Source organism: Nerophis ophidion, linkage group LG26, assembly GCF_033978795.1.
Source record: "Nerophis ophidion isolate RoL-2023_Sa linkage group LG26, RoL_Noph_v1.0, whole genome shotgun sequence".
Taxonomy (NCBI): Eukaryota; Metazoa; Chordata; class Actinopteri; order Syngnathiformes; family Syngnathidae; genus Nerophis; species Nerophis ophidion.
Window position 1 is genome coordinate 34,681,782 of NC_084636.1, and position 26,228 is coordinate 34,708,009.

At 38.1% G+C, this 26,228-nt stretch overlaps 1 protein-coding gene across 6 annotated transcripts; it reads left to right on the forward strand.

The window, feature by feature from the left end:
- On the forward strand, positions 1-24,011 carry LOC133543959 (centrosomal protein of 135 kDa-like). 6 transcript variants are annotated; one of them, XM_061888909.1, is made up of 10 exons: positions 1-283; positions 380-1,358; positions 5,095-5,250; positions 10,002-10,150; positions 12,810-12,909; positions 15,417-15,501; positions 15,561-15,734; positions 17,145-17,210; positions 20,957-21,065; positions 23,588-24,009. In XM_061888909.1, exons 3-10 carry the CDS (start codon positions 5,138-5,140, stop codon positions 23,797-23,799), a joined length of 1,008 nt encoding a protein of 335 aa, XP_061744893.1. In that variant the 5' UTR covers positions 1-283; positions 380-1,358; positions 5,095-5,137; the 3' UTR covers positions 23,800-24,009. The 6 variants fall into 6 exon arrangements, with proteins under 6 accessions (XP_061744893.1, XP_061744895.1, XP_061744894.1 ...); XM_061888911.1 differs by having other exon boundaries at positions 5,137-5,250; XM_061888910.1 differs by having other exon boundaries at positions 1,207-1,358.
- The last annotated feature ends 2,217 nt before the right edge of the window (positions 24,012-26,228 follow it).

Genomic DNA, 26,228 nt, shown 5'->3' on the forward strand with positions numbered 1-26,228 from the left:
CGCTGAAGGAAGAAGAGAATGGCCGAGACAAAGAGAATGTCACATTCAGAGATAACAACAATGGCAAAGTATTGTGCTAAGTATAATTCCATGGAAAACAGGTCACGGAGGTTTACTTTCACTTGTAAGAATGGAAGATAATTTCTGTCCAGCTAGCTTAGTTAGCTCCTGTGAGTCTGCTGCCTGAGACTTGATTAGTCACTTGCCTTCACGCAATAAGTCTACAAAAGTCATATTCGTGGTATAACCTTGACGGAATGTTCTCACCTGGAATTCACCACCTGTAAGCTACCTGTCGTGACGTAATGTACATTTAGTAGAAATGATAAAGAAGTCCACTTCTGACTGTCATTAAGCTTAATTTGGCTGTTTTCCGCAGGGCCGCCATCTTGAAGCGGGCAACATCGCCATCTAGTGGCAGATCAATGAAGTGTCAGCATCTTAACTTTATTAAAGGCCTACTGAAACCCACACAATACGAAGGTCCTGCAGTCCTGGGTTCAAATCCAGGCTCGGGATCTTTCTGTGTGGAGTTTGCATGTTCTCCCCGTGAGTGCGTGGGTTCCCTCCAGGTACTCCGGCTTCCTCCCACCTCCAAAGACATGCACCTGGGGATAGGTTGATTGGCAACACTAAATTGGCCCTAGTGTGTGAATGTTGTCTATCTGTGTTGGCCCTGCGATGAGGTGGCGACTTGTCCAGGGTGTACCCCGCCTTCCGCCCGATTGTAGCTGAGATAGGCGCCAGCGACCCCCAAAAAAGGGAATAAGCGGTAGAAAATGGATGGATGGGATGAAACCCACTACTACCCACCACGCAGCCTGATAGTTTGTATATCAATTATGAAATATTAACATTGCAACACATGCCAATACGGCCTTTTTAGTTTACTAAATTACAATTTTAAATTTCCCGGGAGTTTTGTCTTGAAAACGTCGCGTAATGATGAGGTGTACGCAAGACGTCACGGGTTTTTAGGAAGTATGAGCGCTGCACACACACACAGCTAAAAGTCGTCTGCTTTAACGGCATAATTACACAGTATTTTGGAGAACTGTGTTGCTGAGTCTTTTGCAATTTGTTCAATTAATATTGGAGAAGTCAAAGTAGAAAGATGGAGTTGGGAAGCTTTAGCTTTTAGCCACACAAACACACGGTGATTCCTTGTTTAAAATTCACGGAGTTGAAACTTTCCTATGGATACAGCGGACATGGATCCAGACCACATGTCAACCAGCAGGTTTCGGTGAGAAAATTGTGGTTGAAAAGTCGCCACCTACCGGATATCAGCTGCCGTCGACATCCCCGAGACACTGCGCGTCAACACCCGGCCGTGGAGACACACCGCCGACTATCAGGTACTGTTAAACTCACTAAAACACTAGCAACACAATAGAAAGATAAGGGATTTCCCAGAATTATCCTAGTAAATGTGTCTAAAAATATATGAATCCGTCTCAATGCAACTCGTTTTTTTTTTCATTTTTAATTGTTTTTTGTTTGTTTTTTCCTAGTACGTCGCTATCAATATCCTCAAACACAAATCTTTCATCCTCGCTCAAATTAATTGTCGTTTCCTCGGTCCGAATAGCACTTTTTGTTGGAGGCTCCCATTAAAAACAATGTCAATATATGAGGAGCCATCAACATGTGACGTCATCGTCTGCGACTTCCGGTAGAGGCAGGGCTTTTCTCCAGTTGGGAACTTTATCGTGGATGTTCTCTACTAATTCCTTTCAGCAAAAATGTGGCAATATGGCGAAATGATCAAGTATGACACATAGAATGGACCTGCTATCCCCGTTTAAATGAGAAAATCTATTTTCAGTAGGCCTTTAATACTTCACTGATTTTCACAGGCTTTTTCGTGCAAACTTCATACATGTAAATATCATATATTGTAAGCAAAATCATAGCCACAGTCAAATTAACACTAATACAATAAGTGAAGTGAAGTGAATTATATTTATATAGCGCTTTTCTTTAGTGACTCAAAGCGCTTTACATAGTGAAACCCAATATCTAAGTTACATTTAAACCAGTGTGGGTGGCACTGGGAGCAAGTGGGTAAAGTGTCTTGCCCAAGGACACAACGGCAGTGACTAGGATGGCGGAAGCGGGAATCGAACCTGCAACCCTCAAGTTGCTGGCACGGCCACTCTACCAACCGAGCTATACACTGGAGGTATTATGCAAACACGTGTGTGTATATATATATACTGTGTATATATATATATATATATATATATATATGTATGTATATATATGTATATACACACACACGTGTGTGTGTATATATATATATACACACATGTTTATATATGTGTATATATATATATATATATATATATATATATATATATATATATATATGTATACAGTGGGGCAAAAAAGTATTTAGTCAGCCAGCGATTGTGCAAGTTCTCCCACTTCAAATGATGACAGAGGTCTGTAATTTTCATCATAGGTACACTTCAACTGTGAGAGACAGAATGTGAAAAAAAAAATCCAGGAATTCACATTGTAGGAATTTTAAAGAATTTATTTGTAAATGATGGTGGAAAATAAGTATTTGGTCAACCATTCAAAGCTCTCACTGATGGAAGGAGGTTTTGGCTCAAAATCTCACGATACATGGCCCCATTCATTCCTTCCTTAACACGGATCAATCGTCCTGTCCCCTTAGCAGAAAAACAGCCCCAAAACATGTTTCCACCCTCATGCTTCACAGTAGGTATGGTGTTCTTGGGATACAACTCAGTATTCTTCTTCCTCCAAACACGACGATTTGAGTTTTATACCAAAAAATTCTATTTTGGTTTCATCTGACCACATGACTTTCTCCCATGTGCTCTCTGGCAAACAAACTTCAGACGGGCCTGGACATGCACTGGCTTAAGCAAGGGGACACACCTGGCACTGCAGGATTTGATTCCCTGTCGGCGTAGTGTGTTACTGATGGTAACCTTTGTTACTTTGGTCCTAGATCTCTGCAGGTCATTCACCAGGTGTGGTTCTGGGATTTTTGCTCACTGTTCTCATGATCATTTGATGAGATCTTGCGTGGAGCCCCAGATCGAGGGAGATCATCAGTGGTCTTGTATGTCTTCCATTTTCTGATAATTGCTCCCACAGTTGATTTTTTCACACCAAGCTGCTTGCCTATTGTAGATTCACTCTTCCCAGTCTGGTGCAGGTCTACAATTTGACAGCTCTTTGGTCTTGGCCTTAGTTGAGTTTGGAGTCTGACTGTTAGAGGCTGTGGACAGGTGTCTTTTATACAGATAACGGGTTCAAACAGGTTCCATTAATACAGGTAACGAGTGGAGGACAGAAGAGCATCTTAAAGAAGTTACAGGTCTGTGAGAACAAGGGATCTCCCTTGTTTGAAGTGACCAAATACTCATTTTCCACCGTAATTTACAAATAAATTCTTTAAAATTCCTACAATGTGAATTCCTGGAAAAACAATTTCACATTCTGTCTCTCACAGTTGAAGTGTACCTATGATGAACATTATAGACCTCTGTCATCATTTTAAGTGGGAGAACTTGCACAATCGCTGGCCGACTAAATACTTTTTTGCCCCACTGTATGTATGTATTAATATATGTGTGTGTGTTTTTATATATATATATATATATATATATATATATATATGTGTGTGTGTATACATATGTGTGAATGTATATTTTTTATGTATGTATATATGTAAAATTGTGTGTGTATATATGTATATATTACGTGTATGTATATATATATATATATATATATGTGTGTGTGTTTATGTACATGTATGTATATATGTATGTATATATAGACATACATGTATGTATGTGTATTTTAAAACATTCCAATTTGATAAGATTGGGTGCAGATGTAATGTTTGCATGGCGAAAAGAAAGTAAAATGTATCATGTCAGAACAAAGCCCCGTGTTTATTTCTTAAATACAAATACAGACGAAACAGGCGGCGACCGCATGAATTATTTTTTAATCTTGTTGGTACTGTTGGACACTGAAAAGGTACTTTTAATTTTATTTACATTTTTTTTTTTTCAAAATAAGATTCAAACAAAGCAATTTTTCAATTCCTATTGATGATACAAAAATCAATGGATTTCTTTTCCAACGATACAAACATTCAAGCGATTGTTTTCTAAGACATTTGGATTAGTTATGCGGAATATTTATTTTTTAAATGTTATGACATTTCAAAATAAAGTGTTCAACTCTCACTCAGCTCGCTAAATCTGCTCAATCTTCAAACGTTAGCTCAGGCTGGCTAAACTAAGATGAAAATAAAATGTAATAAATACATGTAAATAATAATGTTATTGATACAAATGTAAGTAATTGTAATTTTGGTGATATAAATGTAAATAATAATTTTGATGATATAAATGTAAATACTAATGTTGGTGATATAAATGTAAATAATAATGATGGGAATATAAATGTAAATAATTTTGATGACAAATATAATAATTTTGATGATATAAATGTAAATACTAATTTTGGTGATATAAATGTTAATATAAATGTAAATAATAATGATGATGTAAATGATAATGTTGATATACATGTAAATAATAATGTTAATATAAATGTTAATACTAATTTTGGTGATATAAATGTAAATAATAATAACCCTAGTTACTTTCCCAAAGCGTTGACCATTAAGACTAAAGTAAAAACGTAAATCTTAATCAGTTTAATGCTCGCTATGTTTTAAAGTTTGCTAACATTAGCGACAGACGCTAGCTGTGTATGTTTGCTAAAGTTAGTAATAATTTAAACCTTTGTCGTAAAACGGTGATAAAACTACATTTCCTTGAGTTAAAAGTTAACCCAAGTAAGGTAACGTTTACAAAGGTAACACAAATAAACTTAGAGGTTAGAAATATATCCAGCTGTTTCTAGTGTTTACATTCTGTTTAAAAGCGGCTTTTGTTAACGTTTCATAGTTAGCTGACTGAACATTAGCAATTAGCATTAGCAACATGCTAACAGTTGTCAAAATGGTTTGATTTTGTGACATGTTGGCTTCTTTGAAGCTTTTGTGTTCATCATAAAGACGCTTCGTTGTTCAAGGCGCAAGAAAAGGTCCACAAAATGCAAAAAGTGGTCTTCCAGTATGGACAAGAGCTCAGAGGGGAGCCTGAAGTACTTGAGGAGACGCTTGGACCAGATGGGCTACAAACAACACCTTGGACTGGACTCTGTGCCGCTGGTCTCCAAAGTCTTGAGGTAAACAACCGCCATTTTTTTTTACGTCAATAATAATCATGTTGACCATTTATGATAGTTCCATACAAATTTGGATGACGTAAATGTGAATAGTGATTTTGATGATATAAATGTGAATAATGTTGATTATATACATGTAAATAATGGCCCTGTGATGAGGTGGCGACTTGTCCAGGGTGTACACCGCCTTCTGCCCGAATGCAGCTTAGATAGGCTCCAGCACCTCCCGCAACCCCAAAAGGGACAAGCGGTAGGAAATGGATAGATGGATGGACATGTAAATAATGTTGATGTATATGTAAATAATTGTGATTATATAAATGTAAATAATAATTTTGATGATTTGAATGTAAGTATTTTTGATGATTTATGAATACTGATAATTTTGGTAATATAAATGTAAATAATAATAATTTTGATGATATAAATGTAAAACATTTTGGTGATCTAAATGTAAATAATGTTGATATAAATGTAAATATAAATTTTGATGATATTCATGTAAATAATAATTTTGGTGATATAAATGTAAACAATAATACATTTGATTATATAAATGTAAAATCCTAATGTTTGTGATATAAAAGTAGTTAATAATGATACAAATTTAATTCATAATTTTGATGATATAAATGGAAATAATGTTAATGTTAATGTAAATAATTTTGATGAAATATGTAAATAATACTTTTGATGATTTATGAATAATAATAATTTTCGTGGTATAAATGTATATGATAATTTTGGTGAAATAAGTGTAAATAAAAATAATGTTGATGATATAAATGTAAATAATAATTTTGATGACAAATGTAAATATAATGATGCTATAAATGTAAATAATAATTTTAATGACATAAATGTAAATGGTAATGATGATATAAATGTAAATAATTTTGATGACATAAATGTAAATCATAATAATGATGATATAAATGTAAATAATTTTAATGACATAAATGTAAATAATAACTAGGATGATATAATTGTAAATAATAATTTTGCTGACATAAATGTCAATCATAATAATGATGATATAAATGTAAATAATAATTTTGATGACATAAATGTAAATAATAATTGTGATGATATAAATGTAAATAATTTTGATGATTTGAATGTAAATCATTTTGATGATTTATGAATAATAATTATTTGGTGATATAAATTTAAAAAATATTAATGTTGATATAAATGGAAATAATAATAATTTTGTTGATATAAATGTAAAAAATTATAATTTTGATGATGTAAATGTAAAATACTAATTTTGGTGATATAAATATAAATAATGATGTTGATGTAAATGTAAATGATATTTTGATGACATAAATGTAAATATTAATGATGATATATGTGTAATTCATTATTTTGATGATATAAATGGAAATAATGTCGATGTAAATGTAAATCATTTTGATGAAATATGTCAATAATAATTTTGATGATTTATGAATAAAAATTTTTTGTGATATACATGTAAATGATAATTTTGATGATTTGAATGTATATGATATTTTTGGTGATATAAGTGTAAATAAAAATAATTTTGATGAAATATGTAAATAATTTTGGTGGTACAAATGTAAATAATAATTCTGATTATATAAATGTAAATAATTTTGATGACATAAATGAAAATAATATTGATATAAATGTAAATAATAATTTTGATGACATAAATGTAAATAATAATATTGATATAAATGTAAATAATAATTTTGATGACATAAATGGAAATAATAATTCGGATGATATAAATGTAAATAATAATTTTGCTGCCATAAATGTCAATCATAATAATGATGATATACATGTAAATAACAATGTTGAAGATATAAATGTAAATAGTAATTTTGATGACATAAATGTAAATGATAATAATTGTGATGATATAGATGTAAATAATAATTTTGATGATTTGAATGTAAATCATTTTGATGATTTATGAATAATAATCATGTTGGTGATATAAATGTAAATAATAATAATTTTGATGATATAAATGTAAATACTAATTTTGGTGATATAAATGTAAATAATAATAATAATGATTATATAAATGTAAATACATTTATGGGGCGGCATAGCTCGGTTGGTAGAGTGGCCGTGCCAGCAACTTGAGGGTTGCTGGTTCGATTCCCGCTTCCGCCATCCTAGTCACTGCCGTTGTGTCCTTGGGCAAGACACTTTACCCACCTGCTCCCAGTGCCACCCACACTGGTTTAAATGTTAATTAGATATTGGGTTTCACTATGTAAAGCGCTTTGAGTCACTAGAGAAAAGCGCTATATAAATATAATTCACTTCACTTCACGTTTTTGATTATATAAATGTAAATAATGATGATGATGATATAAATGTAAATAATATTTTTGATGACATAAATGTAAATTTGGATAACATACATGTATATAATTTGATGATATAAATGTAAATAATAATAATTTGGATGATATAAATGTAAATAATAATTTTGCTGCCATAAATGTCAATCATAATAATCATGATATAAATGTAAATAACAATGTTGATGATGTAAATGTAAATAATAATTTTGATGACATAAATGTAAATGATAATAAGTGTGATGATATAAATGTAAATAATAATTTTGATGACTTGAATGTAAATTATTTTGATGATTTATGAATAATAATCATGTTGTTGATATAATGTAAATAATAATAATTTTGATTTTATAAATGTAAATACAAATTTTGGTGATATAAATGTAAATAATAATAATAATGATTATATAAATGTAAATAATAATTTTGATGATATAAATGTAAATAATGATGATGATGATATAAATGTAAATAATAATTTTGATGACATAAATGTAAATTGGGTTAATATACATGTATATAATTTGATGATATAAATGTAAATGATAATAATTTGGATGATATAAATCAGAGGTCTCAGACACACGGCCCAATTGCGGCCCGCGAGACGTTGTTTTGCGGCCCCAAACTTAATATGAAAGTTAAATGTTAGTGCGGCCCGCAAGTTTTATATGACTGGCGCTTGACAGCGTTGTGTTATTTAGGTCCAAAATGGCTCGCGTGGCGCAGTGGAAGAGTGGCCGTGCGCAACCTGAGGGTCCCTGGTTCAATTCCAACCTTTATGATTAATAATAATGTTGGTGATATAATTGTAAATAATAATAATGTTGATATAAATGTAAATAATAATACTTTTGATTATATAAATGTAAATAATAATAAGATGATATAAATGTAAATACTAATTTTGGTGGTGTAAATGTAAATGATAATAATGATGATATAAATATAAATTGTGTTGACATAAATGTAAATCATAATAATGATGATGTAAATGTAAATGATAATGTTGATGATTTAAATGTAAATAATAATATGGTGATATAAATGTAAATAATAATTTTGATGATATAAATGTAAATAATTTGGTGATATAAATGTAAATAGTAACAATGTTGATGATATAAATGTAAATATTAATTTTGATGACATAAATGTAAATAATAATTGTGATGATATTGATATAAATAATAATTTTGATGATTTGAATGTAGATAATGTTGATTATTTATGAATAATAATAATGTTGGTGATATAATTGTAAATAATAATAATGTTGATATACATGTAAATAATACTTTTGATTATATAAATGTAAATAATAATAATGTTGATGATGTAAGTGTAAATAATAATTTTCATGATATAAATGTAAATAATACGATGATATAAATGTAAATACTAATTTTGGTGGTATAACTGTAAATGATAATAATGTTGATGATATAAATGTAAATTTTGTTGACATAAATGTAAATAATAGTAATGATGATATAAATGTAAATGATAATGTTGATGATATAAATGTAAATAATAATTTTGATGACATAAATGTAAATCATAATAACGATATAAATTTAAATAATAATTTTGATGACACAAATGTAAATAATAATACTGTTGATTAAATAAATTTAAATAATAATTTTGCTGATATAAATGTAAATAATAATAACGATGATATAAATGTAAATAATAATTTTGATGACACAAATGTAAAAAATAATAATGTTGATGATATAAATGTAAATAATAATTTTGATGACATAAATGTAAATCATTATAACGATATAAATTTAAATAATTTTGATGACACAAATGTAAATAATAATACTGTTGATGAAATAAATTTAAATAATAATTTTGCTGATATAAATGTAAATAATAATAACGATGATATAAATGTAAATAATAATTTTGATGACACAAATGTAAATAATAATAATGTTGATGATATAAATGTAAATAATAATTTTGCTAGTATAAATGTAAATAATAATAATGTTGCTGATATATCCATCCATCCATTTCCTACGGCTTATTCCCTTTGGGGTCGCGGGGAGCGCTGGTGGCTATCTCACCTACAATCAGGCGGAAGGCGGCGTACACCCTAGGCAAGTCACCACCTCATCTCAGGTTAATGATATAAATTTAAATAGTTTTGTTAACATTAATGTCAATAATATAAATGTAAATGATAATTTGACGATATAAAATTAAATCATAATTTGGTGATATAAATTTAAATTATAACAATGTTGATGATAAAAATGTAAATAATACTTTTGATGACATAAATGTAAATAATAATAATGTTGATGAAGGTAAATAATAATAATTTTGATGATGTAAATAATAACATTGATGATTAGTGAACGAGACGAGTGATCCTGTGTTCAGTGACCTGGTGCACACCACCGTGAGTCTGCGTAACGCCAAGCTGTCTGCAGGGAAGAAGACCCACAGTCATGTCCAACTGGAGACCTGGTCAGACACGTCAAGGGCTGCTGTGTCCACTAGGCTGGACTGTGGAGACCATGTCCATGCAGGTAGGGGTAGAACCTAGACCAGCGATGCAGAGATAGGGATCAAATGACACAAGTCCGATAACCGATTCATGAGACCGCTACGCAATTTTTTGGATTGTAACGCGATTCATGAAACCGGTACATAATCCATGAGACCGGTGCATGATCCATGAGACCAATACGCAATTCTTGGGACTGTAACACGATTCATGAGACCGATACATGATACATGAGACCAATAAGCGATTCTTGGGACCGTAGCGCAATTCTTGAGACCGTAACGCGATTCATGAGACTGGGTGTGAGTTTTCCTTGTCCTTATGTGGGTTCTTCCGAGGAAGTCGCAGTCGTAGTGGTTTGTACAGTCCTTTGAGACATTTGTGATTTAGGGCTATATAAATAAACATTGATTGATTGATGAGACCAGTACACGATTCATGAGACCGATTTGTGATTCTTGGGACAGTAATGCGATTCATTTGACCGGTACACAATTCTTGAGACCGATACACGATTCATGAGACCAATGCTTGATTCATGAGACCGATGCTTGATTCATGAGACCGATGGGCGATTCTTGAGACCGTGACGCGATTCATGAGACCGGTACACGATTCATGAGACCGGTACACGATTAATGAGGCCGATACACGATTCATGAGACCGATACACGATTCATGAGATCGATACGTGTTTCTTGGGACAGTAACGCGATTCATGAGACCGATACACGATTCATGAGACCGATACGCAATTCTTGAGACTGATACACGATTCATGAGACCGATACGCAATTCTTGATACCGGTACACGATTAATGAGACCGATTTGCATTTCTTGAGACCGTAATGCAATTTATGAGGCCGATACACGATTCATGAGACTGATACCACAATTCATGAGACTAAATACATGATTCATGAGACCGATACGCGATTCATGAGACCGATACACGACTCATGAGACCGATAGGCGATTCTTGGGACCGTAACGCGATTCACGAGACCGGTAAACGATTCATGAGAGCGATATGCAATTCTTGAGACCGATATACGATTCATGAGACCGATACACGATTCATGAGACCAAATACATGATTTATGAGACCGATAAGCGATTCTTGGGACCGTAACGCAATTCTTGAGAACGTAATGCGATTCATTAGACCGGTACACGATTCATGAGACTAACACGCAATTCTTTGGACAGTAACGCGACTCATGAGACCGGTACACAATTTTCATGAGACCGATACGCAATCCTTGAAAACGATACACGATTCATGAGACGGACACACGATTCATGAGACTGATAGGCGATTCTTGGGACCGAAACACGATTCATGAGACCAGTACACAATTCATGAGAGCGATATGCAATTCCTGAGACCGTTATATGATTCATGAGACCGATACACGATTCATGAGACTAAATACATGATTCATGAGACTGATAAGCCATTCTTGGGACCGTAACGTAATTCTTGAGACCGTAACTCGATTCATGAGACCCGTACACGATTCATGAGACTGATACTTGGGACCGATGCGCGATTCTTGGGACCGATACGCGATTCATGAGACCAGTACATGATTCATGAGACCGCTACGCAATTTTTTGGATTGTAACGCGATTCATGAAACCGGTACATAATCCATGATCCATGAGACCAATACGCAATTCATGGGACTGTAACACGATTCATGAGACCGATACATGATACATGAGACCAATAAGCGATTCTTGGGACCGTAGCGCAATTCTTGAGACCGTAACGCGATTCATGAGACTGGGTGTGAGTTTTCCTTGTCCTTATGTGGGTTCTTCCGAGGATGTCGCAGTCGTAGTGGTTTGTGCAGTCCTTTGAGACATTTGTGATTTAGGGCTATATAAATAAACGATTGACTGATTGATGAGACCAGTACACGATTCATGAGACCGATTTGTGATTCTTGGGACAGTAATGCGATTCATTTGACCGGTACACAATTCTTGAGACCGATACACGATTCATGAGACCAATGCATGATTCATGAGACCGATAGGCGATTCTTGAAACCGTGACGCGATTCATGAGACCGGTACACGATTAATGAGGCCGATACACGATTCTTGAGACTGATACACGATTCATGAGATCGATACGTGTTTCTTGAGACCGATGCGTGATTAATGAGACCGTAACGCGATTCATGAGACTGGTACACGATTCATGAGACCCACGTTGGCCACAGAACCAGGTATCTTTTAGGATTGGTGTCGCCGTATCGGTTTTAAAAGCTAGCAGGACCGAGCTGAGGGAGGAATGGGTGACTGCAGTCTTCAAGGGGACAGCAGAGGGGCCGGATGCCATTACATTACCAGCGAGGAGGGCAAGGGGTCAAATCGGCAGGTGGATGGTTTGGATTTCTGGATGAGTTTTGATAGATCACCAGCAGAAGGGAGATGGAAGCAGGAGAGAGGTGCAGAAAATGGAGGGTGAGCAACAAGAGGGGATGGAAAACTGGACATGAGAGGGGTCATGTGTCTATATGTATGTATATAGGCATGGTATACATGTATGTATATGTGTGTATTTATGTAGATGATGGTATATACTGTACATGTGTATGGAGGTGTAATGAATGGAAGGTGTACCTAATAAGGCGACTATAATGATGATGTCATGAACTGTTGTCAGGTGTTGCTAGGAGAGACAAGACCACACAGACTGATGAAGACCTGCCTCGTCCTCCTCCATCGCTTGATGGCGGCGACCAAGCGGTGCTGGCAGACAGCAGGTGTGTAGCACAGGTAGACGGAAAACAGGTAGCCATCCACAAGCTTCTGCTCGAATTTTTTTGACCACTCCTCTTGACAAAATTGGTGCCGTTCAGGTAAATTTGTCGGTTTTCTGACATGTCCCGGACTTGTTTCTTCAGCATTGTCCACACGTTCTAAAACCCTCTAGCCTGATTTAGCCATTCCTTTACCACTTTTGAGGTGTGTTTGGGGTCATTGTCCTGTTGGAACACCCAACCGCACCCAAGACCCAACCTCCGGGCTGATGATCTTAGCTTGTCCTGAAGAATTTGGAGCTAATCCTCCTCCTTCATTGTCCCATTTACGCTTTTTTGTAAAGCAGCAGTTTCATTGGCAGCAAAACAGACCCAGTGCATAATACTACCACCACCATGTTTGATGGTGGCAAAATAATTGTATCTAAGTTATTACAAAACTTTGTGTTGCTACGAGTTCCCGGCGAGCAGACAAAAGCTGTCTTTGATCTTACCAAGCGAGAGGCTTGTGAAACTCCACTGTGTAGAATAGAAGCGACATGAAGGTGTCGGTTTCCTTTATGTATTGTTATCCACAGGAAGATTTGGTCTTGACCCAAGATCTACAAAGCGGAGAGGAAGCAGGGCCCTTTCTTTTGAACTGTTTTTACGACCTTTTCTTAGAACTGTTCTTAAATCAAAGGCGATAGCTGTTTATGACCCCCACCCCCCTCCCTTAGAAACAGCTGTTGCCATGTAATCAGGGAAAGTCCAAATAAAAGAGAAGGCGTACAATCTTTCAAATGAGCGTTGAGACACTGTACAATGGTGCAGTGTCTACACGTTTCTCCTCATTGAGCCAAATTTAATTCTGTCTGTTTAATTCCTTGCTTCTTGTCTTGTTTAATAAACTGTCATGTCATGATGATGTCATGGTGTCACAGTGATGGCTTGACGATGTCACAATGACATCACCAATATGTCGTGATGATGTTACCGTCATGTCATGATGATGTCACAATGGTATCCCCAATATGTCATGATGTCACTGTCATGTCACGATGATATGTCACAGTGATGGCATGACAATGTCACAATGACATCACCAATATATCATGATGATGTCACAATGACATCACCAATATGTCATGATTATGTTACCGTCATGTCATGATGATGTCACAATGGTATCCCCAATATGTCATGATGTCACTGTCATGTCACGACACCATGATGTCACAGTGATGGCATGACAATGTCACAATGACATCACCAATATATCATGATGATGTCACAATGACATCACCAATATGTCATGATGATGTTACCGTCATGTCATGATGATGTCACAATGGTATCCCCAATATGTCACTGACATGTCACAACACCATGATGTCACAGTGATGGCATGACAATGTCACAATGACATCACCAATATATCATGATGATGTCACAATGACATCACCAATATGTCATGATGTCACTGTAATGTCACAGCGATGGCAGGACGATGTCACAATGACGTCACCAATATGTCGTGTTGATGTCACAATGATATCACCAATATGTCATGATATCACTGTCATGTTACAATGATGTCACAGTGATGGCATGATGATATCACAAATATGTCATGATGTCACTGTCACGTCATGATGATGTCACAATGACATCACAAATATGTCATGATGCCACTGTCATGTCATGAAGAGGTCGCAATGACATCACAAATATGTCATAATGATGTCACTGTCATGTAATGATGTCACAATGATGTCATCAGCGTTTGAACATGACAGACGGTAGGCCTGGTGTTCCTGGGATTAAATTCCTCACCTTTTCTAAACATATTGGTGGTTATTGTGGCCAAACAGCTCCATTTTTGTTTCATCTGACATCACATGGACAAAGATAAGACCTTCAGGAGGAAAGTTCTGTGGTTAGATGGAACAAAAGTGGAGTTCTTTGGCCACAATACCCAGCAATATGTTTGGAAGAGAGAAGGTGAGGCCTTTAATCCCAGGAACACCAATCCTACCGTCAAGCATGGTGGTGGTAGTATTATGCTCTGGGCCTGTGTTGTCGCCAATGGAACTGGGGCTTTAAGTGGGACAATGAAGAAAGAGGATTAGCTCCAAATTCTTCAGGACAAGCTAAAATAATCAGCCCGGAGGTTGGGTCTTGGGCGCAGTTGGGTGTTCCAACAGGACAATGACCCCAAAAACAGGTCAAAAGTTGTAAAGGAATGGCTAAATCAGGCTAGAATGAAGGGTTTAGAATGGCCTTCCTAAAGTCCTGACTTAAATGTGTGGACAATGCTGAAGAAACAAGTCCATGTCAGAAAAGCAACACGTTTAGCTGAACTGCACCAATTTAGTCAAGAGGAGTGGTCAAGAATGGGAGCAGAAGCTTGTGGATGGCTACCAAAAGCGCCTTAATGCAGTGAAACTTGCCAAGGGACATGTCAGCAAATATATGCACACCCCAGACGTTTGGCCACCTTTGTTCTAGAAGCTTCTTTTTGTTTGCAGGACGGTCGCTCAGCAGGAAGACGTCGACAAAGTCCCGTCTGAGTTGGAAGAACCGTCCCAGCACGTCCGACTGCTCAACAGCCGAGTAAGTGGCTCAGCGCCCTGTGTTGCCATGACGACGGCTCCCGTCCTCCTGGTCCGCAGGTGGAGGAGCTGCAGGTGAGCAAGCAGAGGCTGGAGCAGGAAGTGCAGAGGCTGACCTCAAAGCACCAGGATGTGAGTCGGCAACTGGCGCGCAAGGACGCCATCTTGTGTCAGATGGAGCTGGCCAAGCAGCAGGTGGAGAACATGGCCTGGATGAAGTTGTCTGCCTCCAAGGTAAGCACCAATACTTCCTAGTACTCTCCTTCTATGTACTACCTGCTTCAAAGTAAGCACCACTACTTCCTAGTACTCTCCTTCTATGTACTACCTGCTTCAAAGTAAGCACCAATACTTCCTAGTACTCTCCTTCTATGTACTACCTGCTTCAAAGTAAGCACCACTACTTCCTAGTACTCTCCTTCTATGTACTACCTGCTTCAAAGTAAGCACCAATACTTCCTAGTACTCTCGTTGCATGTACTACCTGCTTCAAAGTAAGCACCAATACTTCCTAGTACTCTCCTTGTATGTACTACCTGCTTCAAAGTAAGCACCAATACTTCCTAGTACTCTCCTTGTGTGTACTACCTGCTTCAAAGTAAACACCAATACTTCCTAGTACTCTCGTTCTATGTACTACCTGCTTCAAAGTAAGCACCACTACTTCCTAGTACTCTAGTTGTATGTACTACCTGCTTCAAAGTAAGCACCACTACTTCCTAGTACTCTAGTTGTATGTACTACCTGCTTCAAAGTAAGCACCACTACTTCCTAGTACTCTGGCTGTATGTACTACCTGCTTCAAAGTAAGCACCACTACTTCCTAGTACTCTCGTTGTATGTACTACCTGCTTCAAAGTAAGCACCACTACTTCCTAGTACTCTCGTTGTTTGTACTACCTGCTTCAAAGTAAGCACCAATACTTCCTAGTACTCTAGTTGTATGTACTACCTGCTTCAAAGTAAGCACCAATACTTCCTAGTACTCTCGTATGTACTACCTGCTTCAAAGTAAGCACCACTACTTCCTAGTACTCTCGTTGTATGTACTACCTGCTTCAAAGTAAGCACCACTACTTCCTAGTACTCTCGTTGTATGTACTACCTGCTTCAAAGTAAGCACCAATACTTCCTAGTACTCTAGTTGTATGTACTACCTGCTTCAAAGTAAGCACCACTACTTCCTAGTACTCTCGTTGTATGTACTACCTGCTTCAAAGTAAGCACCACTACTTCCTAGTACTCTCGTTGTATGTACTACCTGCTTCAAAGTAAGCACCACTACTTCCTATACTCACTTTGTATGTACTACCTGCTTCAAAGTAAGCACCACTACTTCCTAGTACTCTCGTTGTATGTACTACCTGCTTCAAAGTAATCACCACTACTTCCTAGTACTCTCGTTGTATGTACTACCTGCTTCAAAGTAAGCACCAATACTTCCTAGTACTCTGGTTCTATGTACTACCTGCTTCAAAGTAAGCACCACTACTTCCTAGTACTCTAGTTGTATGTACTACCTGCTTCAAAGTAAGCACCACTACTTCCTAGTACTCTAGTTGTATGTACTACATGCATCAAAGTAAGCACCACTACTACCATGTACCAACTTTTCTTACCTCAATGATTTGTATTTCTCTACAGGAAGTCATTCTTCGGCAACAGGAAGTCATGAAAGATCTGCACGATAACTTGACCCTACTGAGAGAGGTAAACATTTCACACTCTCTCTTTTCCTTTTTTTTTTTTTTTTCCACACTCATTATGTTCATAGTTCACCTCACACTCTCGTTATGTTCATAGTTCACCTCACACTCTCATTATGTTCATAGTTCACTTCACACTCTCGTTATGTTCATAGTTCACCTCACACTCTCGTTATGTTCATAGTTCACTTCACACTCTCGTTATGTTCATAGTTTACTTCACACTCTCGTTATGTTCATAGTTCTTCTCACACTTTCGTTTTGTTCATAGTTTACCTCACACTTTCCTTATGTTCATAGTTCAGCTTACACTCACGTTATGTTCATACTTCATCTTAAACTCTCGTTGTGTTCATAGTCATCTCACACTCTCGTTATGTTCATAGTTCATCTCACACTCTCGTTATGTTCATAGTTCACTTCACACTCTCGTTATGTTCATAGTTCATCTCACATTCTCGTTATGTTCATAGTTAACCTCACACTCTCGTTATGTTCATAGTCATCTCACACTCTCGTTATGTTCATAGTTCATCTCACACTCTCGTTATGTTCATCTCAGAGTCTTGTTATATTCATAGTTCATTTCACACTCCCGTTATGTGCATCGTTCATCTCAGAATCTTGTCATGTTCATAGTTCATTTCACACTCTCTTTATGTTGATAGTTCATCTCACACGTTCGTTATGGTTATAGTTTACCTCACATTTCGTTATGTTCATAGTTTACTTCACACTCTGGTTATGTTCATAGTTCATCTCACACTCTCCTTATGTTCAAAGTTCATCTCAAACTCTCTTTATGTTCATAGTTCATCTCACACTCTCGTTATGTTCATAGTTTATCTCACACTCTCGTTATGTTCATAGTTCATCGCACACTCTCATTATGTTTACAGTTCATCTCACACTCGTTATGTTCATAGTTCACCTCACACTCTCGTGTTCATAGCTTACATCACACTTTTGTTGTGTTCATAGTTTACTTCACACTTGTTATGTTCATAGTTCTTCTCACACTTTCGTTTTGTTCATAGTTTACCTCACACTTTCCTTATGTTCATAGTTCATATTAAACTCTCGTTATGTTCATCTCAGAATCTTGTTATGTTCATAGTTCATCTTAAACTCTCGTTATGTTCATAGTTCATCTTACACTCTCGTTATGTTCATCTCAGAATCTTGTTATGTTCATAGTTCATTTCACACTCTCGTTATATGCATCGTTCATCTCAGAATCTTGTCATGTTCATAGTTAATTTCACACTCTCGTTATGTTTATAGTTCATCTCACACTCTCGTTATGTTCATAGTTCACCTCACACTCTCGTTATGTTCATAGTTCACCTCACACTCTCGTTATGTTCATAGTTAATCTCAAACTCTCATTTAAGTTCAAGTTAATTCACAATACCATATAACAACTACAATAATAGTGAATATCATTATTTAAAGATGTTGGTACATGAAAAGGTCTCCCAAATAAGCTAAAAGAAGCTTTTGACAGGGGGTCCAGAGGACATTATATGTACATGGAAGGATGAAACATGAAACATGGTAGCAAGCACAAAAACAACAACAACGCTATATGATAAACACAAGATAATAGTACTAAAGCAAGCATACACATACATACATACATTCATTCAACCATGCACAACCCAACAGTAGTCTACCCCACATGAGGCATTAAAGATAGGTGGTTAATAAGTAAGTTTTCAGTTTCTTTTTGAAGTTGGAGAATGGATACAGCATCTTGAGGTTCTCGTTAAGCTGGTTCCAAATCTTTGGTCCCTGCATACAACACTTCGAGCGGTACAGGCCAGTAAACGATGTTTGCCTAATGTCAGATCTAAGTTACGGGTGTTGTGGGCATGTTGGGGATGGTAGATAGGAACCAAGCTACAGAACTTAAGAGTCAGCCTGTAAATGACCTGATAGGTTAAGCAAGCATTTTGACAAATATTGATCTCTGTCAGTCTTAAGGGATGATATTTATGGAGTAGATGTCGAGTGGGGGCATTAAACTTGGACAATGACAGGGCCCGTATGATTTTCTTTTGCATGGATTCTAATTTGTGAAGGTAGGTAGGGAAGATGTTACACTAGATGTAGTTTAGATGTGTTTCAAAAAGAGTTTTATATAGGGTAAGTAGAGCATAAAGAGGAAGATAATGCCGAAGGTGAAAGAACAGGCCAACATATTTGGATAATTTGTTTAACAGATGGCTAATGTGACATTTGAAATTGAGGTATTCGTCAATGATGAGCCCCAGGAATTTTGTGGAGTACACTCTCTGTATTTCCTGCCCATTGATGTTGATATGGCAGTGCTCAGTATTTGTCCGGTTTTTATTTGAATGAAATAGAATATTTGTTTTATTTACATTTAGTGAGAGCTTATTGCATTTGAACCAGGAATACACTTTCTCTGAATTGACAGTTACTTGTAGATTGTGTAGGCTTCTGTGTGAGGTAAACAAATTTGTATCATCAGCAAAAATTACTTTATGAAAAGTTTTGGAGGAGTTTACAAAATCATTTATGTTTAAGATAAAAAGGAGAGGCCCCAAGATGGATCCCTGGGGTACCCCGTAATTTATGGTCATACAGGTTGAATTGTTGCCTTCCGTATAGGTAAGAACGAAACCAATGGAGAGGTACCCCTCTGACACCATAGTGAAATAGCTTGTACAATAAGATCTCAAAGTCTATTGTGTCAAAGGCCTTGGACAGATTTTTATGTTCATAGTTCATCTCACACTCTCGTCATGTTCATTGTTCATCTCACACTCTCGTTATGTTCATAGTTCATCTCACACTCTCGTTATGTTCATTGTTCATCTCACACTCTCGCTATGTTCATAGTTCATCTCACACTCTCGTTATGTTCATAGTTCATCTCACACTCTCGTTATGTTCATTGTTTATCTCACACTCTCGTTATGTTCATAGTTCATCTCACACTCTCGTTATGTTCATTGTTCATCTCACACTCTCGCTATGTTCATAGTTCATCTCACCCTCTCGCTATGTTCATAGTTCATCTCACACTCTCGCTATGTTCATAGTTAATCTCACACTCTCTTTATGTTCATAGTTCATCTCACACTCTCGTTATGTTCATTGTTCATCTCACACTCTCGCTATGTTCATAGTTCATCTCACCCTCTCGCTATGTTCATAGTTCATCTCACACTCTCGTTATGTTCATAGTTCATCTCACACTCTCGTTATGTTCATAGTTCATCTCACACTCTCGCTATGTTCATAGTTCATCTCACACTCTCGCTATGTTCATAGTTCATCTCACACTCTCGCTATGTTCATAGTTCATCTCACACTCTCGCTATGTTCATAGTTCATCTCACACTCTCGTTATGTTCATTGTTCATCTCACACTCTCGTTATGTTCATTGTTCATCTCACTCTCGTTATGTTCATAGTTCATCTACAACCTGTCCAAGGTTCTCATAGTCATCATTGTCACTGGCGTCCCACTGGGTGTGAATTTTCCTTGCCCACTGGGTGTGAGTTTTCCATGCCCTTATGTGGGTTCCCAAGGATGTTGTAGTCGTAGTGGTTTGTACAGTCCTTTGAGACATTTGTGATTTAGGTCTATATAAATAAACATTGATTGATGATTGATTGATCTCACACTCTCGTTATGTTCATAATTCATCTGCACTATCTGACATGAAAAAAAGTGTCATGTAGTTTGGGAGGAGTTAATCCCTGAATGATGTCTAGCAGGAGAAGATGTTTGCAGAAGAAGGTGTGAGGGAGCAGGTGGAAGGTGAAGATGACACCCCCTTCCTGGAGGAGGAGAGAAGTGGTGTGCAGGACAAGATAGTGACAGGTGATGCACTTATCAAACTATGAAGGATTATATTGGATGTATACTATTATTATTATTATTATTATCATCATTGTGGATATATTATTATTATTATTACATTTGTACACCCTTCACAAGATATACTGCAGTATGACAACTTCAAAATGTACTAATGCATGAATTTCTTTGGAGGTCTCACTGATCAATAAGTTGATGTTCATTCAGACTTAAGGTCTCACTCTGATCGATAAGTTGATGTTTAGTCAGACCTTAGAGGTCTCACTCTGTTTGAAAAGTTGATGTTTAGTCAGACTTTAGAGGTCTCACTCTGTTTGAAAAGTTGATGTTTAGTCAGACTTTAGAGGTCTCACTCTAATCGATAAGATTATGTTTAGTCAGACTTCAGAGGTCTCACTGATTGAAAATATGATGTTTAGTCAGACTTTAGAGGTCTCACTCTGATGTAGTTGTTTAGTCAGACTTTTGAGGTCACTCTGATCGATAAATTGATGTTTATTCATACTTTAGAGGTATCACTCTGATCGATAAGATGATGTTTAGTCAGACTTTAAAGGTGTCACTCTGATTGATAAAGTTGTTTAGTCAGACTTTAAAGGTGTCACTCTGATTGATAAAGTTGTTTAGTCAGACTTTAGAGGTCACTCTGATCGATAAGTTGTTTTGTCAGACTTTATAGGTGTGACTCTGATCAGTAAGTTGATGTTTAGTCAGACTTTTGAGGTGTCACGCTGATCGATAAGTTGATGTTTAGTCAAACCTTAGAGGGATCACTCTGATCGATAAGTTGATATTTTGACAGACTTTAGAGGTCTCACTCTGATTGAAAATATGATGTCAAGTCAGACTTTAGAGGTCTCACTCTGATGTAGTTGTTTAGTCAGACTTTAGAGGTCACTCTGATCGATAAATTGATGTTTATTCATACTTTAGAGGTATCACTCTGATCGATAAGATGATGTTTAGTCAGACTTTAAAGGTGTCACTCTGATTGATAAAGTTGTTTAGTCAGACTTTAGAGGTCACTCTGATCGATACATTGATGTTTAGTCAGACTTTAGAGGTCACTCTGATCGATACATTGATGTTTAGTCAGACTTTAGAGGTCTCACTCTGATCGATAAGTTGTTTTGTCAGACTTTATAGGTGTGACTCTGATCAGTAAGTTGATGTTTAGTCAGACTTTTGAGGTGTCACGCTGATCGATAAGTTGATGTTTAGTCAAACCTTAGAGGGATCACTCTGATCGATAAGTTGATATTTTGACAGACTTTAGAGGTCTCACTCCGATCGATAACTTGATGTTTAGTCAGACGTTAGAGGTCTCACTCCGATCGATAACTTGATGTTTAGTCAGACTTTATAGGTCTCACTCTAATCGATAAGTTGATGTTTAGTCCGACTATAGAGGTCTCACTCTGATCGATAAATTGCTGTTTTGACATACTTTAGAGGTCTCACTCTGATCGATAAGTTGATGTTTAGTCAGACTTTAGAGGTCTCACTCTGATCAACAAGTTGATGTTTAGTCAGACTTTAGAGGGATCACTCTGATCGATAAGTTGATGTTTTGACAGACTTTAGCTCACTCTGATCGATAAGTTGATATTTTGACAGACTTTAGAGGTCTCACTCCGATCGATAACTTGATGTTTAGTCAGACTTTAGAGGTCTCACTCTAATCGATAAGTTGATGTTTAGTCCGACTAAAGAGGTCTCACTCTGATCGATAAATTGCTGTTTTGACATACTTTAGAGGTCTCACTCTGATCGATAAGTTGATGTTTAGTCAGACTTTAGAGGTCTCACTCTGATCAACAAGTTGATGTTTAGTCAGACTTTAGAGGGATCACTCTGATTGATAAGTTGATGTTTAGTCAGACTTTAGAGGTCTCACTCTGATCAATAAGTTGATGTTTAGTCAGACTTTAGAGGGATCACTGATCAACAAGTTGATGTTTAGTCAGACTTTAGAGGGATCACTCTGATTGATAAGTTGATGTTTTGACAGACTTTAGCTCACTCTGATCGATAAGTTGATGTTCAGTCAGACCTTAGAGGTCTCAGTTTCATCAATAAGTTGATGTTTATTTTGACTTTAGAGGTGTGACTCTGATCAGTAAGTTGGTTGTTAGTCAGTCTTTAGAGGTCTCACTGTGATCAATAAATTTATGTTTTGTCAGACTTTTGAGGTCTCACTCTGATCGACAAGTTGATGTTTTGTCAGACTTTAGAGGTGTGACTCTGCTCAGTAAGTTGATGCTTAGTCAGACTTTAGAGGTCTTACTATGATCGATAAGTTGACGTTCAGTTAGACTTAAGAGGTGTGACTCTGATCAGTAAGTTGATGTTTAGTCAGACTTTAGAGCTGTGACTGATCAGTAAGTTGATGTTTAGTCAGACTTTAGAGCTGTGACTCTGATCAGTAAGTTGATGTTTGGTCAGACTTTAGAGCTGTGACTGATCAGTAAGTTGATGTTTAGTCAGACTTTAGAGCTGTGACTGATCAGTAAGTTGATATTCAGGCAAAAATTTGGTGCTGGAGTTGGAGGCCATGCGATCCCAAGATGGCGACTGCGGAAGTCCAAGTGTGGACGATGCGATGAAGAGTGAGGATGAGGCAAGGGATCAGGACCAGCAGACGACAGAATGTTCCAGAAGTTTCACCTCCAGTCCTCTTCAGGGCAAAAAGGCCAAGTTTGTACTTGCAGCAACATTCAACTGTGATCAAAAGTGATGCCTCTGGTGTGTTTCCAACCAATAAACATCCTCCATTAAAACCCAGGTGTCTCACTAAAAACGTTGTCAGCGACCCCCCGAGGCGGAACTTTTCATCCCAAGAAGGTAAACAAGAGAGTTTTGTCCCAACAGAACTATTCATCCATCCTTGTTCTACCACTTGTCCCTCTCGGGGTGGCAAGTGGGTTGGAGCCGATCCCAGTTGCACTGGGGCAGAAGGCGTGGGTACACCCTGAGACCTCATGGTGAAGCTGGTGTTGTTGTGGCTTTTTGTGCAAGCTGTGCCAGTCCTACTTTCTGTCTTTCCTTGCCAGGGAGAGGGTAGCTGCATCCTGTCCGAGACTGGCTGTGGCGATTCCTGCCAGGTAGGACACGTTGATTGGTTTTTATGCAACCAGTTCTTATCCGGAGGGCGCTGTTGATGACAGCATAAACCTTGTTGGGTGTGGACTTCTGCTCCAGATGGGTGCGGATAGTGTCTCCTGCGAGTGTGGGGACCCAGTCCAGAGAGTAGAGCACATAGTCACTAGTTGCCCAAAAACCGGTCTCCGAATGGCGAAGAAGGTCTGATTGACCTGGACGATGACACGTTGACCTGGCTCGCCTCAACAAAACTGCAAGTCTAAAGAGACACGGCAGAAGAAGAAACTACAGGTAGGACCAAGGCTTGCGTTGATATGCGTAGGGTCTGGGGGTAAGCTCCCTGAGTCGAACCTGCTAAGCAGCGGATTAGTGAGACTCTTCACAAATAAAATACTTGTTACCCAGACTACCGGGCCCACGAGAGCATCTTTGTGATTAGAAGGACCCACAGGAGGGCCATCCATCCATCCATCCATCCATCATCTTCCGCTTATCCGAGGTCGGGTCGCGGGGGCAGCAGCCTAAGCAGGGAAGCCCAGACTTCCCTATCTCCAGCCACTTCGTCTAGCTCTTCCCGGGGGATCCCGAGGCGTTCCCAGGCCAGCCGGGAGACATAGTCTTCCCAACGTGTCCTGGGTCTTCCCCGTGGCCTCCTACCAGTTGGACGTGCCCTAAACACCTCCCTAGGGAGGCGTTCGGGTGGCATCCTGACCAGATGCCCGAACCACCTCATCTGGCTCCTCTCGATGTGAAGGAGCAGCGGCTTTACGTTGAGCTCCTCCCGGATGGCAGAGCTTCTCACCCTATCTCTAAGGGAGAGCCCCGCCACCCGGCGGAGGAAACTCATTTGGGCCGCTTGTACCCGTGATCTTATCCTTTCGGTCATGACCCAAAGCTCATGACCATAGGTGAGGATGGGAACGTAGATCGACCGGTAAATTGAGAGCTTTGCCTTCCGGCTCAGCTCCTTCTTCACCACAACGGATCGATACAACGTCCGCATTACTGAAGACGCCGCACCGATCCGCCTGTCGATCTCACGATCCACTCTTCCCCCACTCGTGAACAAGACTCCTAGGTACTTGAACTCCTCCACTTGGGGCAGGGTCTCCTCCCCAACCCGGAGATGGCACTCCACCCTTTTCCGGGCGAGAACCATGGACTCGGACTTGGAGGTGCTGATTCTCATTCCGGTCGCTTCACACTCGGCTGCGAACCGATCCAGCGAGAGCTGAAGATCCCGGCCAGATGAAGCCATCAGGACTACATCATCTGCAAAAAGCAGAGACCTAATCCCGTGGCCACCAAACCGGAACCCCTCAACGCCTTGACTGCGCCTAGAAATTCTGTCCATAAAAGTTATGAACAGAATGGGTGACAAAGGACAGCCTTGGCGGAGTCCAACCCTCACTGGAAACGTGTCCGACTTACTGCCAGCAATGTGGACCAAGCTCTGACACTGATCATACAGGGAGCGGACTGCCACAATAAGACATTCCGATACCCCATACTCTCTGAGCACTCCCCACAGGACTTCCCGAGGGACACGGTCGGTCCACAGGAGGGCAACCTCCACAAAAGCATTTTCTATTCGGGCTCCAGTATTCTGGAATTCCCTCCTCGTAACAGTTAATGATGCTACCTCAGTAGAAGCATTTAAGTCCCAACTTAAAACTCATTTATATATGCTAGCCTTCAAATACCCCCCCCCCCCCCTTCAGACCAGTTGATCTGCCGTCTTTTTTCTGCTCTGCCCCCCTCTGCGGCGTAGATAGGTTATCAGGTGACCATAGATGACGCGCTAGCTGTTCAAAGTCAGGATCCAGGGTGGACCACTCATATCTGCATCAGTTGGTGACGTCTGCGCTGATGACTTGTCCCCACTTAAGATGAACCTCTGCTGGCCCCACTATGGACTGGACTCTCCCACTATTGACTAGAACTACTATGGAAGTCAGGACCCGGGGTGGACCACTCATCTCTGCACCAGTTGGTGACGTCTCTACGCTGATGACGTATCTCCATTTAAGTTGAACCCCTGCTGCCCCCACTATGGACTGGACT